This window comes from Alligator sinensis, unplaced genomic scaffold (assembly GCF_000455745.1).
Source record: "Alligator sinensis unplaced genomic scaffold, ASM45574v1 scaffold263_1, whole genome shotgun sequence".
In the NCBI taxonomy this organism is placed as follows: Eukaryota; Metazoa; Chordata; order Crocodylia; family Alligatoridae; genus Alligator; species Alligator sinensis.
In genome coordinates this window covers 342,092-361,678 of record NW_005842627.1, presented here as the reverse complement: position 1 = coordinate 361,678, position 19,587 = coordinate 342,092, and the positions used below count along the sequence as shown (strand labels likewise).

At 43.5% G+C, this 19,587-nt stretch overlaps 1 protein-coding gene across 2 annotated transcripts in view; it reads right to left on the bottom strand.

Moving 5' to 3' along the window:
- The window catches only part of IARS (isoleucyl-tRNA synthetase), a 274,838-nt gene that overhangs the window by 37,904 nt on the left and 217,347 nt on the right, over positions 1-19,587 (bottom strand). For both annotated transcript variants that reach the window (XM_014524559.2, XM_025215174.1), the window contains 4 exons: positions 18,305-18,417; positions 17,737-17,832; positions 16,687-16,863; positions 6,372-6,483 (listed from right to left, as the gene is read on the bottom strand). In XM_014524559.2, coding sequence (XP_014380045.1) covers positions 6,372-6,483; positions 16,687-16,863; positions 17,737-17,832; positions 18,305-18,417 — 498 coding nt within the window. The remainder of the gene's footprint in view (positions 1-6,371; positions 6,484-16,686; positions 16,864-17,736; positions 17,833-18,304; positions 18,418-19,587) is intronic.

Here is a 19,587-nt window from a genome sequence, read left to right as displayed (position 1 = left end):
AGCCCTGGGGGACCCCACTGCCCACATCCCTCCAGGTCGAAAATGACCTATCCACCACCACTCTTTGGGTGCGGCCCTCCAGCCAGTTAGCAACCCATTTAACTGTGTAGGTGTCGATGCCACAGTCCCCGTTTTTTTAATGAGAATGGGGTGAGAGACAGTCGAAGGCCTTCCTGAAGTCCAGAAAGACTACGTCCATTGCTACCCCTGTGTCTAAGGATTTGGTGACCTGGTCATAGAAGGCCACCAGGTTGGTCTGACAGGACCTGCCTCTAATGAACCCATGTTGGTTGCCCCTAAGAATAACCTCCCTTGCTGGCCCCTCGTGGACATGCGTCAGGATAATTCTCTCAAAAAGCTTACCCAGGATCGAGGTAAGACTAACTAGCCTATAGTTCCCCGGGTCCTCCTTCCTCCCTTTTTTGAAAATGGGAACCACATTAGCCCTTTTCCAGTCCTCTGGCACCACACCAGAGCACCATGAGTGCTCGTAAAGCCGTGCCAGGGGTCCCGCAATGACCTCTGCTAATTCCCTCAGCACTCTGGGGTGAAGGTCGTCAGGACCAGCTGATTTAAATATGTCCAGTCCTTCCAGAAGTTCCCTGACTAGATCCTCACTGACCCTAGGCCTGGGTGCGCCTCCCCCGGGGCTTGAGGGGGTCCTGGTGGACGGGCTGATCTGGTCCCTGTTGAGGAAAATGGAGGCAAAGAAATTGTTAAATAGGTTAGCCTTGTCATCTGGTGTGACAACCAGATTTCCTAGCATGTCTTGCAGAGGCCCCACGTTACCGGGTACCTTCTTTTTGCCCCCTATGTATTTAAAAAAGGACTTCTTGTTGTCCTTAATCCGGGTAGCTAGTCCCAGTTCCATCTCTGCCTTTGCCTTCCTGACTATCCCCCTGCAGCCTGGAGCAACCAAGGTATAGTCTTCCCTGGTGATGGCCCCTCCCTTCCATTGGGTGTACGCCTTCCTTTTAGCTAGGAGATGTTCCCGTATGCTTTTGGTGAGCCATGGGGGCTTTTGCTTTTGCTTCCCACCTCCAGCACCATTTGCAGGTGGGCTGCAGCTGCAGCACGGCTCCCCGCCCCCTCCTGCTCCCAGTAATGATGGTGGCGGAGCGAACCATCACTGTGGGTGGAGGTGAGGCACCTGTTGCCCACTGCCAGCTTGCAGTAGGACTGGGCACTCAGGGTGGGAGGCAATGAACTGCTGCAGCCCAGTCTGGCCTAGCCCAACAGCTCAGGGACATAGGCAGTGACTGGCCCACAGCAGCCTGCCCCCCGCTGTGGCAGTGCAGCCTGGGCTGGGGTGCCTCATGGGGCAGGGGTCAGCATCCGCCACTTCCCACCTCCAGCCCCATTTGCAGATGGGCTGCAGCTGTGGCACGGGACCCCGCCCCCTCCCTCTCCCAGTAGTGGGGTGCTAGAGCGAACCATCACTTTGGGCAGAGGTGAGGCACATGTTGCCTGCTGCCAGCTTGCAGCAGTACTGAGCACTCGAGGTGGGATGCTGCAGGCCAGGGCCGTGGGCAGCAGCAGGAGGCGGCAATGGACTGCTGCAGCCCAGTCTGGTCCAGCCCAATGGCTCAGGGACATAGGCAGTGACTGGCCCACAGCAGTCTGCCCCTCCTTCTCCCAGTGGTGGCAGAGGGAACTATCATGGCGGGTGGAAGCAAGACACCTGTCACCCACCACCTGCTTGCAGTGGCACCACGTGCTCTGAGCAGGCTGCTGTGAGCCAGTCGCTGCCTGCGCCCCTGGACCATGGGGTCAGGCTGGACCGAGCTGTGCTCCTGTGCTGTGGGGCTGGGCTGTTCTATTGCCTCCCTCCACTACTGCCCATTCTAAGCACTGCCGCAAGCAGGAGGCGGGTGACAGGTACTTCACCTCCCCCCGCCATGATGGTTCCCTTCATTGGGAGAGGGAATGGGTAGGGAGCCACACTGAAGCTGCAGCCCACCTGTAAACTGCAGCCCCCACATGGTGCTAGAGGTGGAGGGGGTGGGGAGCCATACTGAAGCTGCAGCCCACATGCAAACTGCAGCTCCCACATGGTGCTGGAGGTGGCGGGTGCTGCCCTCTGCCCCCTGGGACCACCTTAGTCCAAGCCGAGCTGCCACAGTGGGAGGCAGTGGTGAGTCAGGCTCCATAACTAGCCCTGGCTCCATCCCCCTGCCCTGCAGCCAGGTCACATCCCCTCGCCGTGGTCGATTGGCCCCCCTTGTAGGGACTCAGCCCAGGGCACCATGTTCGTGCCCCTAGAGGCCAGGGCTGGGGTTGAACCCCTCCGCAATCACTCTCAGGCCTGCCCACGCTTTCCCTCAGCTTAGTTTCCCTCCAGCCGAGGGCTCACTGTAGGGCTTCCCGGGTTCTAACCTGAGCCACTGCAGACATCTACCTGCATTTCCAGAGTCGAAAGTGAACATCTACTCACTTGCTTGCTAGTTCAATCTACTCAGGTTAGACTAACCTGCAAAGATTGAATCGATTCAGGCTTGGGCTTTTTACCTAGCCTTAATGTCCATTCCTCTCAAAAACAAATCTGTTGATAATTTGAGATTTGGGCATGGGCAGAAAGAAGGGTTAAACTTCCTAATTATGTCACCTCCTCAATTTTCTGACACTAGGATGTAAGTTTATAAAAATCCAATTAAGAGAGGTAAAACTATTCAGTTTACTCACTTTGTCAGCTCATTCTGGCACACTAACTCTGTGTCAGTCAAGCAGAACTGATAAAACCCAGACAAGGAGCATTAAAGGGGCAATGAGCAAGAGCTGAGGTGCTGCTTGAAGGTAGAAGTAAACGGAGGCCAAGACAGAAGTCTTGCAGGGAGTAGACAGCCAAATTCAGAAAGCTTAGACTGAAGTTTGCTGCTTAAAGTTAAAAGGAAATGAAAACCCAGGTGTGTAGCTACCATGTGACTGTATTAATAAGTTTGAAATGCCACCTGCTAACAACCCAACACTATCACCAACAATGAATAGAACATGAGTTTACGGTCCAGTACTAGTACCAGCAATGAACATTACATGAGCTGAATGTCTTTCCTAAATATTCAGCAGTTATATGCTGATAATCTAAATGATACATTTTAGAATTAACATGGCTGAGATGAATGAGAATTCACACATTAAAAATCTTCCATTTCCAAAAGAAAAATTATGCATTAGTTAATATTTAGTTGGGAAGGTTCTGTGAAAAAAGAGCTAAGTTTAATTTCAGAAATAAATGATGGCTTAGCGTTTTCAAACAGATGGTAGAAGCTCCTCATTCTACTAAGCAAAAGGAAAAGAAAAGTCTCGGCTGTTTTCAAGCTCATTTGTATTACTAAATATAAACTAGAAATAGACCTCTCTCAAGAGGAACAGAGATTAAACGGTTTGGGAAAATACAAATTAACTGAATATCAGTATTTTACAGAATAACCTGGATGCTAACCAAATCATTACTGGTACCTGAATTAACAGTTTTCAACTCAATAAATCGGTGCACTTCTGAGTTTATTTCTGACAGTGTATTATTAATTAAGGAGTTTAAAAAGAAATGGTTAGTTACTTTAAATTTACTTTGTTTCTTTAAGATGTTGCAGTCATTGTGGATTTTACCATATGTACATATGCATGCAAGATTGCATTCTTCTGAAAAGCTAAATTGGTTAGGGATTGTGCATATGCCCCCTTTGTCTGTACAACCCAAAGGCACCTGGATCTAGCAACTAAAGCTAGAGCCTAAGGTTTACCTAAGCAAAATGAGTTACTCTGTATACTTCCATCTGGCTGATGCAAGTGATAAGACTGAAGTAGAGTAACAGCCACCTTCCCTTTTAGGCAGACAAGGTTTCTTGGGTGAATCTGATCTCTTTTATTAGACCAACCCAAATAGTTGGAAAATAATTATTAAGCAAGCTTTCGGGTTCAAAAACTCTTCCTCAGGCTAAGGACGTTTCAGCAGTTGGTGTGTGCTCTTCCTGGATGGAATGAAAAGTAAAGTAGTCAGCGGCTGGGCTGGTATGCATACAAGACAGGTAGTCAGTGAAAATGTAGATTGAGGAGTCAATGGGTGAGAGACAGGTGGGGACGGGGGGGAAGAGAGAGAAGGGGGATGAATAGTGGAGAGATACCTGGGGAGTCAGGCAGGTTATAATGTGTCATAAATCCAATGTCTATATTTAGTCCATGATTTTTAGTATCCAGGAGGTTGATGAAATGGAGTTCATAGGCTCGTCTCTGGGAAGTGTTGTGTAAGTTTCCTTTGAGGATCAGGACAGGTTGGAGAGAGAGTGGTTTTCTTGTAAGAAATGTGCCCCCATGTGTATTCCTGTCTTTGATAGATTTCCGGTGTGCAGTTGTTGTTTGGTCTCTCCTACGTATTTTCCATCAGGGCATTTGGTGCATTGGATGAGATATATTACATTTCTGGAGGTGCCGCTGTAAGATCTGGGAATGCTGATGGCTCTGTTGTGGGGTGTAGTAATAGTGGGGGTGGTGGAGATGTGTTGGCAGGTTTTGCATTTCTTGTCATGGCATGGTCTGGATCCTTTAGGTGTCTTCTGGGCTTGAGGAAGTTTGCTTCTGGTGATGAGGTTAGTGAGGTTCGGTGCTTGTTTGAAGGCTAGGATGGGTGGCTCTGGGAAGATCTTTTTAAGAATAGGGTCTCTTTCTAGTATGGGTTGCAATTGTTTGAGGATTTTCCATAAAAGTTCAAGGGAGGGGTGATAAGTCATAACCAGCGGTGTGAAGTTTGTGGGGGGTTTACTTCTGTACTGCAACAGTTCTTCACGTGGTATCCGGGTGGCTGTTTCAAATGTGCGATCTCTCTCTCTGGAGGAGTGTCCTTGTTGGGTCTAAGCCTTTTTAAGATTGATGAGGTGGTGGTCTGTATTTTATCATTCTGGATACTGATCATTGTGTCTAAAAAGGAGATGCTGGTGCTGGAGTATTCTAGAGAAAGTTGGATGGAGGGATGGTGATTGTTGAATTTCTGATGGAACTCAATCAGAGATTGTAGGTTTTCAGTCCAAATGATGAAGATGTCATCGAAATATCTTAAGTATAGCAAGGGTTTGATGGTGCAGTTCTTGAGGAACTCTTCTTCCAGGTGGCTCATAAAAAGGTTGGCATACTGTGGGGCAATTTTGGTGCCCATAGCTGTTCCCATCATCTGGAGGAAGTGTTGATTAGTAAGAGTGAAATTGTTGTGTGTGAGGATGAAGCGTATAAGGTCAGTAATATCTCTGGGTCTGTATTCTGAGTTGTAATCTTGTTCCTGTAGATATATGTAAGGCAGGCTTGGATGCCATCTTGGTGTGGGATGTTGGTATATAGGCTGGTAACATCCATGGTGGCTAGGAGTGTGTTGCTGGGAAGGCGGTCTATGTTTTTAAGTTTCCGTAGAAAGTCTGTAGTGTCTTGTACAAAACTTGTTCTGTGGGTGACGAGTGGTTTTAGGATTGATTCAACGAAACCTGATATTTCCTCAGTTAGGGTCCCATGGTTGGATATGATAGATCTGCCAGGGTTCCCTTGTTTGTGGATTTTAGGGAGCATGTAAAAAGTCCCCATGTTAGGTAGTGGGGGGATCAAGGTCTGTAGTTTTTCTTGTAGTCTTGATGGAAATGATTTGATGGTATTGTTGAGTCCTTAGACCAACACGGCTACAACCTACACCTTCCCTTTTAGGCTTTTATGTACAAATGAGGCACCAAGGCACATGTATGGCCCTAATGGACACTGCTAATCAAAAGAATTTGATCTTACATGCACAAGATGCATGCAACTGCTGTGAACTCTATAGTGACAAGTATTTGACAAGACATTTAATTTATTTATTTTTAAAACTGATTACTACATACATTATTTGATAGTTGGTGGTGGCAAAGGGAAAAAAAAAACTGACACACACCCTTGATTTGTACCATCTCGTGGTTTGTTTCAATTTAGAACCCAACCATACAGTTCATTTATCAAGCAAACTGCTCATTTCTGACCAGTTTTTTTGGCTAGTCAAAGTCATATGCACTACCCTGTGATAAAGTATTTTTCAGGTTGGATACTTACACTGCAAATTCTTCTAGCTAGGTCACTGCCTCTTCAGTAAAGCACAGTGTGCACTTTTGCATTACATGAACAAATTAAGATACTAAAGATAGAGGACAATATTTTCTTTCCCCGTCTGTTTCTTTAACTATCCATTTCATACTATTAAATAAATAATACCTTCATTTAGAACTATTATGCAAAGAGAAACAGCACCACTTATAAACATAACCTCTATACTCTTTATATCCATCAATCTATTTCTTAAAATGTTTTATTCAGGGACAAAACTGAAACATTAAATAATATATAATTAAAGCAACATTCATTCCTACCTTGCTCTGTACCATTAATGCAAATGTTGAGATTAACATATGCACATGCTGGACCCACATGACGACACAAACCTCCTCTGACAAGTGTAATTTCTAGTTCCGATCCCTTCAGCTATAGAAACAAGAACATTACTTAAGTTTTGCTTTATAAAAGATGTAAAACAAAACAAACATTTCTCCTAAAATAATTTCATTTAGATGTTATGGATCATTAATTAAACAGTAATTACATTGTACACTTTACTCCTTGATTATATTCTTAATGTCTTCCCATCAGAGAATCTCAAAACATTCTATGAATCTGAATAAATTTACTATAAAAAGACCTGCCTATTCAAACACTATTTTACATGCAAGGAAACCTGAAACACAGAAGGGTAAAAGACCTAATTTTCAGAAATGCTGAATGCCACAAATCCCATTTAGGTCTGGCTCCCAAATATTGTTAACCTGTTAATCATGTCTTAAAATAGTAACCTGGTCACACCTTCAGGTAATTAATGATGCAACAAAATGGGAAACCAATCACAAAAATACTCCACACAATATGAATGATATTTTTGTGGCTGGTTTCCATGGCACCTTAAATTGAATCTATAGCAGGGTTCGCCACCATGTAGCTTGATACTAGTTGCACAGGGGCATTGGCTGATAGCACCCATGTTTGTTTTCAGGGTGCTGATTCAAAGGGGTCTAATCAGCTAGGCTAGAGTGCCAGGTGGTATGACATCAGGGCCATGGGGACCCCTGGGATTAGGGAGAGGTTCCCTGATCCCAGGGTCCCTGTGCACCGGGAACCTTTACAAACCATGTAGGCAGCCCAGCTGCACACACAGTTAGCTATTGGACATCCCTAGTGCAAGGGAACCCTGGGATCAGGAACTTCTCCTGGATCCCAGGGTGTCAGGACCATAAAAACCATGTATACAGCTGGACTGCACATAAGGTTTTCTGATATCCTGGTGCATAAGGTTCTGGGACTGTTTCTGGTGCAGTCCTGGAGTAGAGACCCACAATCCACTGATTGCCAGTCCTGGCCCTGGGATGATACTGGAGTCTCGAACTAGCTCCCATGAGGTCTTGGGGTTGAGACTGACAAAAAAATCAGCTGATTTTGGGTCCCCTGGCATGCCACCAAAATCTCAAACTGACTTTGGTGGATCTCTGGTGCTGAGACTGACAATCAGTTGACTGTCAGCCTGGAACTACACTGGAATCGAATTAGTTTTGGTGTGGTCCTGGGGCTGACACTGCCAAATCAGTTGATTTTCAATCCCAGCCCTAGGACCTGGCTTTCAGCTTGTCAGTGTAGGAGGAGCCTGGTATCATGATCCTAAGCTCCCCCAGCACTGGCAAGCAGTAACAACATGATTGGGATCTGATTCCTTATCCCAAAAAAAAAATCACACGTCCTGTATCCTGTAATCACACGTCCATGTGTAGTACAGTAGGAAGTGTGATTGTTGGGACTGAGAATCAAATTTCATTGCACCATTCAATGAACACGTGCCAAAGGTCCCAAAGACTACAAGCTTTCATAATGTGTAACCATGAGTGAGTGATCTGCTCAAGACTGAACAAGCCTAATAGAACTGTAAAGCAAAGAAACAAGCAAAAATAACCCGATCAGATCTCCCAAATCTCAAACTATGCCCCATTAAAAGAGAGAAAAGGGGAGAGAGGAGGAGTTGAGTTCAAGGAATTGAAAAAGCAGAAAAGTGTTTCTTGGGTATGCATCCTCTTAATGATTTTTGGGTATGCACTATTGCTTTCTGATCGTGATGCAGGTCCTTCCAATTCTTAGTTTCTCTCTGGAGGTGGGTCTGTGAATACTGGGAAATTTGGGTTGCTGTTCCTTTTCCGTGTTGAAAATTCTGTAAAATTCTTCAACTTTACTATGGTGCAGGTTCTGGGTTTTGAAGCAAACACTAAACTTGTTATTTCTTCTGTGACATTACTTCCATTTCCAAACAATCCATCTCTTTCCCCCCATACCAATCATCTTTCTTTTCTCTCTCCCCAAGACCAACTAATTTTCCCCACAAATCCCTCAATGTTCCAAATATAAATTCCGGGTGTGGCTCAGGCCAAGAGCCATAGACTTCATCTCTCAGTACATCCAGTAGCAAATGTTCTTTAGATATATACATACATATCCCACCAAACAACCTGCTTAGCAACAACATAGCCTACCAAACAATCTGCTTAAATATGCTATAACATCTCATAACACAAATTTCAAAATGTGCATATTATTGTATTCCTCTGTACATAACCCAGATGGTAACAAGTAACACACTATTTTTATCATTCTCAGGTTTTATATTTTGTAACTTATTTTCCATGAAATTTAGCCAACATTATCTGTGCTGGGTGAATTTTTCAAGTCTTTATATGAACTATTGAATGAGTCAATGGCTCAATGTCTAGTTGGGAGCAGATATGAACTGGGGTTCCACCGGGGACTGTCCTGGGTCTGGTATTGTTCAAAACCTTCATTAAATGATTTGGACAATGGGATTGAGTGCATTAAAGTTTGTGGATGATGCCAAGTTGGGTGGGTTTGGAGACACTTTGGAGGACAGGGCTCAGTTCCAGAACAACCTGAAAAATGGTTTCTAGTCAATCAGATGAAATTCAACAAGGACAAGGGCAAAGTCCTACACTTGGAATGGAACAATTATATGCACAAATACAGACAAGGAATGACTGGCTATGCTGCAGTACTGCAGAGAAGGACCTGGGAGGTTGCAGTAGACTATAAGCTAAATATGAAACAGTGAATTTGTGAAACTAAAGTTTATGTGAGCTAACTTCCCTTCCCCACCCCCAAAAAAGCAGGCACATGCACACTCAGCAGTTCCTTGTGAAAGACGAAGAATTAAACACTGTGCCAGAAATGCAAAGGTTTGTTTTTGAAGGCATAGATAACAGCTTCTCTCAATTTATAAAAGGCTCTCACCCTCATCTTCCTACTGTGTACTCTTAACTTTCAGAGTAGGAAACTTCACAAATGCTAGTGGATATCAGATTGGAGTTCAGCTTCATATTTTACTTTCCTACAAAAATTATCGCAATGGGAGTTTAAGTGTAAACTACTGAGAATGTAGGGGCATTAACCTATACCTAGTGCAAACCCTGCCTTCACTTTGGATTTAGTTCTCTAATTAGGAAATATTCAGCTGAATTATAGGATACAGTTCATTATACCTGTTGCATGGTAGAAAATAATTTAACACAGCTAAAAGCTGATGTTTCTCTTACCGTTTCAACTTACATAAAAATGCAACAACTGCTTGTGTCATTTTCAGTGTTGCCAACTCTCTTGATTTTATCACTGGAATTGCCTCATGTTTTCCTTTGAGTTACAGATCTGAGCTACAGATCAATTATAAAAGAATCTCCACATTCACTACCTATTGCACCTCACTAGTTTCCACTCTCTAAAGTGGCAGACAAAAAACTTGAAAATATGACATTTATGCTTCAAAACTGAAAGGCAAAGAGAGAACCCCACGTTTATTATTTTTAAAATCTTCACAATCCTTATTCTAACTTCAAAAATTATAAACAGAGCCCTGAAAAGTCATGTAGTTTTTAACACCTGCAGCTAACACAACAAATGATAAAAAGTGAAAGCAAAATTAAAGCTGTATACATCTCCATCGAGCAACATAGGACTATATTTATTCACTGAAAAATATTTCCAATGGGTGTTCTTTCCATTTTATTTCAGTTATTTTTACTGGCCACTCTAAATATGACAAAACCGTTACAGCAAAATGTGGGTAGTCTCCTGACCACTGCAGATATAAAGAGTAACATCTGTGCTAAGAAGTCCAACTCTGCAGTCAAGAATCATAGAGAAGTACGGCTGGAAGGGACCTCCAGAGGTCATCTAGTTCATCCCGAGGCAGGATGATCTCTATCCAAACCATCCTGTACAAACCATAATGTAAGGTCTACGTAAGAATACTGTCAACCCTGACACGACACAGACCTAACATCCTAGCCTGCCACGGGTAAATCAGGGGAACCACAGCAGGCAATGTCCTGCTTCTATTAAATGGTGTCAATATAACAAGCGGTAGAGGGCCATGCCTCCCACTACAGGGGAAGGCAAAAACCCCCACACTTCACATTAATCTGTGGTAAAATTCCTTCCTGACCTCAAATAGGGCTATATAGTCTAACTCTGAGAGGAGGAGTAAGACCCTGTTGCCAGGAACCTCCAGATTTGGTCCCAGTAGGCACACCCTAGTCAAAGTCCCCAGCCTTGGCTGTAGCCAACACCTTAAGTCTCCGAGGAAGGCTTAAACACACCTTGACACATGAAGCAGAAAACAGGGGAGGTGGGCAGGCCCACCAGCAAAACCCAAAGCATGGCAAATACCCACATTAAAACACAGGCATAGCAACACGTAGATCACCCCTGACCAGTGACTGTCCAACCTCTTCTTTAACATCTCCAATGATGGAGAGTCCACAACTTACCTAGGCAGTCTATTCCACTGCTACACTATTCTAACAGTGAAGAACTTTTTCCAGATATCCAATCTAAACTTACTTTGCTGCAACTCCAAGCCATTGGGCCACATCCTTCTCTATGCAAAAAGAAAGAAAAGGTACTTTCCCTCTTTTTTATGGCAGCCCTTTCAAGTATTTGAAGACTCCCCTCTTAATAGCTTTTTCTGCAACCTGAATATGCCTAGCTCCTTCAGCCTCTCGTACGACTTGCTTTGCAAGCCCTTTATCATCTTTGTTGCCCGCCTCTGGACCCTCTTTAAAATCTGCATGTTCTTTTTAAAATGTGAAGCCCAGAACTGCACGCACTATTCCAGATGAGACCTAACCAACACTGAGTAGAGAGGCACTATCATCTCTCATGTCCTGCACCTATTGCTTCTATTCATGCATCCCAAAACCATATTTGCCTTTTGTGGAGCTGCAAACTGCAGACTCATATTGAGTCTGTGATTTACCAATACTCCCAAGTCCTTTTTCATAGTGCTACCATCCAGCCAGATGTCACCCATTTTATATTTCCTTTTGATTATTCCTCATGAGGTAAAGCATCTTGCATTCATCTGCACTGAACTTCATCCTGTTAGCTCTAACCCAACTTTACAATTGGTTGAGATCTTTCTGAATTGCATTCACACCCTTTGGCTATGGACAGAAATTAACCATAAACTAGTATAAGTGATCGGAAACCAGTTCAAATCTGTAACAACAGAAGTTCAGTGAACATAAACTGCTTCCAAAATGGCCAAAACCAGTTTAAGATAAACCTGGACAGATGTAGTGATTTAGGTTAAATTGGTTTATTGAACTTCTGTCCCAGTTACCCTCCAGATTCAAGTTAACCCAGCATCCCAGGATGCCTTGCACCTCCTCCACAAGCCCCCACTTGCAGGGTGAGCTGGCTAGCCCTGGTCCAAGCTGTCTGCTCCAGCTGAGCAGGAAGGTGTGTTCTAGCACCCCTCGGCTTCAGGTCTGGGCCACTGCAGGCATGTGGCTGCATTTCCAGAATCAAGTGAAGGTCTGTTCATGTGCTTATCCGTTCAACCTATGCAGCTTAGACTAACCTCCAAAGATTGAATTAATTCAGCCTTGGGGTTTTGACTGTATGCTTAGCCCTGATGTTCATAATCCTTCCCAGTTCTGTCTCATTTCCAAACTTACTCAAGAAACTTTCTTGCTACCATCTAAACCATTAATAAACACATTGAATAGTATGCTGGGCCCAGAACAAACCTGTGGGGCCCCACTTGAAACCTCCTGCCATTCTGACATGAACCTATTGATAATAACCTCCTACTTGCAGCTATTGTGCCAATTATCTATCTACCTTATATTGATTGATGGGCAATCACTCGCGAACGAGTAAGATCATCTTGCAAGGATCTTAAGTGAGTCTGCAGGTGGCTCCATAGCCCAATTCTAGATCCACATGTCTTGTCTCAGTGAGGACAGGCATTTCCAGGAAGGATGGGCACTGTGCTGCTGCACTGGATCTTCTGAAGTTCTTTTCGCCTATTCCTTTTCCTCTTCTGCCTGTCGACAAGCTGTTTCAAAGTGTTGAGGTCCCTCCCTAAGAGCCTTCCTCCATTTTGGTTAGTCCTGAGCAAGGGTCTCCCAAGTATTGATGTTACAACTCTTCATGTTTGCCTTCAGGGTGTCTTTGAAGCACTTTCTTTGCCCTCCACTACTTCACTGACCTTTTTCAGATGCGATGAAAGATTCTCTTTGGAAGACAGGAGCCAGACATGCGAACAACACGACCTGTCCAGCGAAGCTGGTTTTGGATGATCATGGCCTCAATTATGTTGGAATTTGCTTTGGCCAAGACGCTGATGTTTGAGCATCTATCCTCCCAGCTAATCCGAAGGATCTTGTAAAGGCACCGTTGGTGGTACTTTTCCAAGCTCTTAAGAGGTCTTCTGTATGTGGTCCATAGATAACAGTTATCATAGTTTTATCTTGACCACATTTCTCTAACTTATTCATGAGAAAATCATGCAGGCCCTTGTCAAAAGCCTCGCTGAAGTCCAGATATGTTAACCACAGCACTCCCATCAGTAATTACTTTGTCAAAGACGACAAAAAAGTATGACACAAGCTGTTTTTCATAAATCTAGGCTGGCTCCTTGTAATTGGCCTTTCCTTCTCCAAATACCTGCAAATGGACTTCCTTAGGATATGCTACTGTAATTTCCCAGGCATTGAGGTAAGGCTTACTGGTCTGTTGTTCTCCAGGTCCTTCCTTTTGCCTTTTTTAAAGAGGGGCACTATGTTGACCCTTTTCCAGTCCTCTAGTACCTGGTCCATCTCCCATGACTTTATGATGATCATTGCCAAGGGCGCTAAGATCTCCTCTGTCAGTTCCTTTAGTACCCTGGAATTAAGTTGATCCAGCCCTGCTGATTTGAATTCATTTGGAGCTAACACAACCTCTCTGACCATCTCTTTCGTTATCTCCTCCCTCATCTTGCCCCCTTCCTTATCCAGATAATCCTTATTAGGTGTCTGGCTGCATCTTAATTTTTCAGTAAAGACTGAGGCAAAGCAGCTGTTAAGTAGATCTACATTCTTTGCATCTTCAGTTAGGTGTCCCCCCCCCCGGCTTATTAACAGAGGGCCTACAGCTTCCTTTGTCCTTCTTTTCAAGCCAACACATTTATAGAACTTCTTGTTGTCCTTAAACTCCTTTGCCAGGTTTAACTCATTCTTTATCTTTGCCTTCTTGATTTTGTCCCGGCAGGTTCTTGTTATTTCCTGGTATGCTTCCTTGACAACCTGCCCATCCTTCCATGCCTGTACACTATCCTTTTGCATTTGAGGCATTTTAGAAGCTCTTTGTGCAACCAAATTGGTCTCTTGCCATTCTTATGCTTCCATTGTGTCAGGACAGTTTTTTGTTGGGCTTCCAATTTTGTGCCCTTTAGAAGCTGCCAGCCATCCTTTAACCTTCAGTCTATCCTCCCATGACACCATGCCCATTAACTCCTTGAGCTGGATTAAATCTTTTTGAAACCTAGCATCCTAATTTTTCTGACCTCTTGCTATCCCCATCTCAGGATCTTAAATCCTATCATATTGTGATTGCTTCCTCCCAAATTCCATCACTTTCACATCTTCCACCAGTTCTTCCTTCCCTGTTGGTCAGGACAACATCTAAGATTAATGATCCCCTAGTTGTATCCGCCACTTCATGGAACAGAATATTGTCCTCCACACAAGTTGAAACCAGCCTGACATTTCATATTTGGCTGCACTGTTCTTCCAGCACGTTTGAAAAACTATAGTATGCCATCAGTACCATCCCATAGCTCAGTGTTTCCCAACCTTTTTCCCCCTATGGCACACTTACCTAAATAAAAAAGCACTGTGGCATACCGGACACGGAACAGGCAGGGTTAGGGGGGTGCACTGACCAGGGAGGAGTGAGGCGCACGGCCAGCTGGATGCTGACAGGGACGGGTGGCGCACTGCCAGCTGGATGGTATTTTGGGCTGAAGGCACACCCCCTGCCTAGCTGGAGCCATGCTCCCAGTCTGTCCGTGTCCACAGCAGCAGCAGGGGGGGGCGGCGGGAGGGGCTGGCTCCAGCAGCACACCAGTTGGGGAACGCTGCTATAGCTTTTGGATAGATTTGTCACCTGCTTGAAGTGTGGCTCATCCACCTCCTCTTCCTGATTTGGTGGCCTTGAAAATCATTCCTTTTAAAATGTCCTCATTCCTTCTATTTTCACCAGTATCACAAATTCACCTGAACTACATTCAATTTTTTCAGAGTCCCTACATTCTCCAATATTAATTCAAACATTTTACATCAACTTTCTAAGGTCAAATTGCCCAGTAAACAGCACTGCAACCAAGCAAATATCTAACAGAAACATCTCAATCTTCTTGCCAATACCCAGTTTTTACTATAGTCTTTAATTTTCCATAAAATATTTCCCAATGCCTTGTCATGAAATGTGTCTCAGAAATTTAACTCTATACTGGTACAGAGGGAATAAAGATGAACAGAAATCTCTCCCACTTCCTTTTCAAACACGGCCAGGATATATGGCATTCTGCAAAATATAATATACAGATTCTATCTATTTAGTCTTGAAATCCTGTACGACACTTGGGTCAAAGATTACAGATTTTTGAATAAAATGGAAAGAATGTTTATGAAACTATTAAGTCTGAACAGAATAGGGGGGTAAAGATACAGAGGTGACCATATGCAATCCAAAAAAAGCTGAGAAAGAGTAGGCCAACTAGCTAAAATTCATAAATGTTAGGGTTGGAAGGGATCTTAATAGATTGAGTCTGACGCCCTGCATAGGCATGACCCAAGCCAGATGCCCATCTAACCTCCTCTTGAAGACCCTCAGGGTAGGGGAGAGCACCACCTCCCTTGGGAGCCGGTGCCAGATTTTGGCCAGTCTAACGGTGAAGAAGTTCCTCCTAATGTCCAGTCTAAATCTGCTCTCTGTTAGCTTATGGCCATTATTTCTTGTTACCCCCAGGTGATGAATTTATAGGCAGCCACAAGGTTGCCTCTCAACCTTCTCTTGAGGAGGCTGAAGAGGTCCAGGTGCTCTAGTCTCTCCTCGTAGTGCAAGCCCTTAACCATACGAATGGCCCTTCTCTGGACCCTCTCCAGGTTATCCACATCCCTCTTGAGGTGTGGCGCCCAAAACTGCACACAGCATTCCAACTGCGGTCTGACCAGTGCCCGATAGAGGGGAAGCATCACCTCCTTGGCTCTGTTTGTCATGCATCTGCTAATGCATGATAAAGTGCAGTTAGCTTTGCTGATGACTTCATCACACTGACGACTCATGTTCATCTTGAAGTCCACTAGGACTCCGAGATCCCTTTTCGCTTCCAGGCTACCAAGCAGGTAATTTCTTAGGCAGTAGGTGGGCTGGACATTTTTCCTCCCTAGGTGCAGCACTTTGCATTTCTCCTTGTTAAATTGCATTCATCGTATTCTTTTGCTCAAGGTGATCATGTAAAATGGAACTCTGGTTAAAACAGGATTTAAATGATTCTTCAGAGAGCAGGGACTATTCCACTTGTAGCCCACAGACCCCTACAGCCAGCTCTCCCACTGCCACACAATGTGGGGTGAGGGTAGGGCGCATGCACCACTGGCAAGGCCTCTGGGGCAGGGGGATCCTGACCCAGCCCATGCTGTGGGAAATGCAGCCAGGGCTGCATGCCATGCCTACTGAACAGTAGGTAGGACATTCCTGGGGTCCAACCTCACGGTGTATGGTACCAGAGCTAAGTGTGGCCGCTGGCTGTGCTGAGATTGGACAGCCCTGTTATAGGGATACAAATGATTAGATATGAACGTGATCCATTAGCTCTACTTCATCTTTACCTCACATGAAATGCAAAATACAGCCGCTTAAGAGAAGACAGATTTGACATTAAATTAACAAATTAGCCTAATATAAAGCCTCTGAGATTTGTGTGATGTCCGATCCAAGATAACTATTAGTGAGAGTAAGTAGTCCAAGAAGTTATAATCAAAACTTTTGTAAGAGGCTGCCTGAAACGGCTCCTACATAAATATTTTTACACTTAAATAAGTAGCCTAATTTTCAAAGATACTAGACAAAGAGGTACCTGACTTTTGTCTCAGACATGTTAATTATAGCAACGGAGAATTGAGACAGATTCAGCTACCTGATAAAATGAATATTTACTACCAAGAACATAAAGTATCACCTATAATCCAATACATCACTCAGTTAAAACCAATCAATACAGAGGACATCATGTTCAGAAGGATTCTTCTTTCTTACTTGAGTTCTCTCCTGTATGAGCACTTCTTTTGAGGTAGGCACTGGGTATGGCTTCAGAGTAGCCTTTATTGTTGCAAAAATGAAATCTGTGTGTTCTTTAATAACCGATTCCAAGTAGTCACCTTCTGGAGTTGATCTGTAATACACTATAATCTCATCCGTAGGAACCAGATTGCGCTAAGAAACCAAAAATTTAATTAGGTGACAAGAAAATAATCTGTACAAATTGCTTCTAAGAGATGCTTGTTAAAACATTAAAAAATATTTTAAAGTATTAACCATATATTTATTAGCATTGAATTTAAAGTTTTCCTAAAAATGAAAACAGGGGTATTGGGGTTTTTTTTCTTGTTTGTTTTTTGTTTTTTTACAAAAGCTGTGTTTTACCAAGCACTATCGTATTTTGCTGAATCAAACTAATTAACTTTATAAAAATTCACGTCTTCAGTATGCAAAACAATCCAAAGGGGATCAAACACTAATCTCAGACCAAAACTTTGACAAATTTAACTTATAGTTTTGGGTCAATCTGCAGCTGTCGTGACCATGCACTGAAATTTACATATGCTTTATGTTAATGAACCTAGAGAACAAGAAAAAAGGTTTAGTAACCCAATGGTAAGAATTTATGGCCCTAGATTATGGCAGTAAACTAAAGGTGTACAGAAACAGCATTAAACATATTAAAGATAATAACATTACCAATGCTGAAATGCAATAAAACTAGAAAAGAACATGAGCAAGAAAATAAAATTCTCTTTATGTCATTCCTAAAATATGCTTTTTCAGTTGTCATCCCTTTATTCCTGTTGCTGATATGTTATGTTGTACATCCCTAGACATAAGTAATGGTTGTATTCCCAGTTGCTGAGAGATAAGAAATCAGAAGTTCTCTCAACCTGGATTGTTTTTATTTATGTCTGATCAGCAGGTTGCAAGCCCTCCACATAAGATTGAATTACATGAGGATGCATTTCAGTTTGGCCATTTCAGTTCCCTCTGTATACTGCCTAAGGACATATTTTAGGAAGATCATGTTTCCTTACTTACCTTCTTGCGAAGTTTTTGGATGCGATTTATCACTTCACGGGCAACTCCTTCATCAACCATTGACTGATCTGGGGTGACATCTAAGAGAACTAAAATCTAAAATAAGGTATCAGATTCATTAATAAAATATGCTAAAGTAAATGCATTAAAAACAAAGCTATTCAGTTAATTCTGGTTATGGGGAGGTGAGAGATTTAATCCTATTTGAAAGATTAACTCCCTGTATGTTTTTCAAAGTCATCTTCCTTAATTACCAAAATCAGCCTTCACTCCTCTTAGACAAACTACTGCATCATACGCAATTCTTATGGAGGAGGCCAAATTACCCATTATATTGGATTTTTAGTGGCAATTCTAGTAACATGGACAAATGCCCAGAAAAATGAACTGAGATTAAAGATCTCATTTTCAGTTATGCACTAACTTATGTGAAAGTCTAAAAGGGAAAGTCTAGTGGAATCACTTACTGTGCTACAAGTCTTCATTACTTAAATTGTTAAAACATTTCTTCATTGGGATAACTTCTGAATAAACCAAAGGATAAAAAAATAATTACTTCTATTAATACCTGAGCATCAGAATGTGCCTCATACTGGGCAGAGCATCCTGTGACTTGATCAAAGGTGTACATGAGACGAAGATCTTCCTCATGTAGTTCGTGGCCTTCCACTAAAATAATCCCTGTATAATAATACAATTATTTAAATTACAGGACCATAGAATTGTAGGAAAGTAGGGCTGGAAGGGACCTTACAAAGTCATCTAGTCTAGCTCCTCAATGAAGGCAGGGGCATCTTTGACTAACCCATCCTAGCTAAGTGTCTGTGTAACCTGCTTTTGAAAGCTTCTAAGGATGGAGACTCCACTGCTTCTCTAGGTAGCCTGTTCAAATGTCTGACCTCTCCCATAGTCAGAAAGTTCCTCTTAATCTCCAGCCTAAATTTCACCTGCTGCAATTTGAGCCCACTGTTTCTAGTCCCTTCCCCTACAGCCACAGAGAAAAACTCTATCCCCATCCTCTCTGTATCACTCTTAAGGTATTTGAAGTGTTATTGTATTCAAAAAGTATTTGAAGTGTTATTGATTTCCCCCTCCATCTTCTCTTCTCCAGATAAAATTAACTCTTTCAGTCTTTCCTCGTATATCGTGTCTTCCAGGCCCCTGGTCATTTTGGCTGCTCTACACTGCACTCCTCCCAAACTGTCCACATCCTTATTCATAGATTCATAGATGTTAGGGTTGGAAGGGACCTCAATAGATCGAGTCCGACCCCCTGCATAGGCAGTGCTAGGTCTAGATGACCCCAGCTAGATGCATATCCAACCTCCTCTTGAAGACCCCCAGGGTAGGGGAGAGCACCACCTCCCTTGGGAGCCCGTTCCAGACCTTGGCCACTAACTGTGAAGAAGCTCTTCCTAATGTCCAGTCTAAATCTGCTCTCTGCTAGCTTGTGGCCATTATTTCTTGTAACTCCCAGGGGCGCCTCGGTGAATAAAACCTCACCAATTCCCTTCTCTGCCCCCGTGATGAACTTATAGGCAGCCACAAGGTCGCCTCTCAACCTTCTCTTGCAGAGGCTGAAAAGGTCCAGGTTCTTTACTCTCTCCTCGTAGGGCTTGGCTTGCAAGCCCTTAACCATATGAGTAGCCCTTCTCTGGACCCTCTCCAGGTTATCCGCATCCCTCTTGAAGTGCGGTGCCCAGAATTGCATGCAGTACTCCAACTGCGGTCTGACCAGCGCCCGATAGAGGGGAAGTATCACCTCTTTGGATCTATTCGTCATGCATCTGCTGATGCATGGTAAAGTGCCATTGGCTTTTCTGATGGCTTCGTCACACTGCCGACTCATGT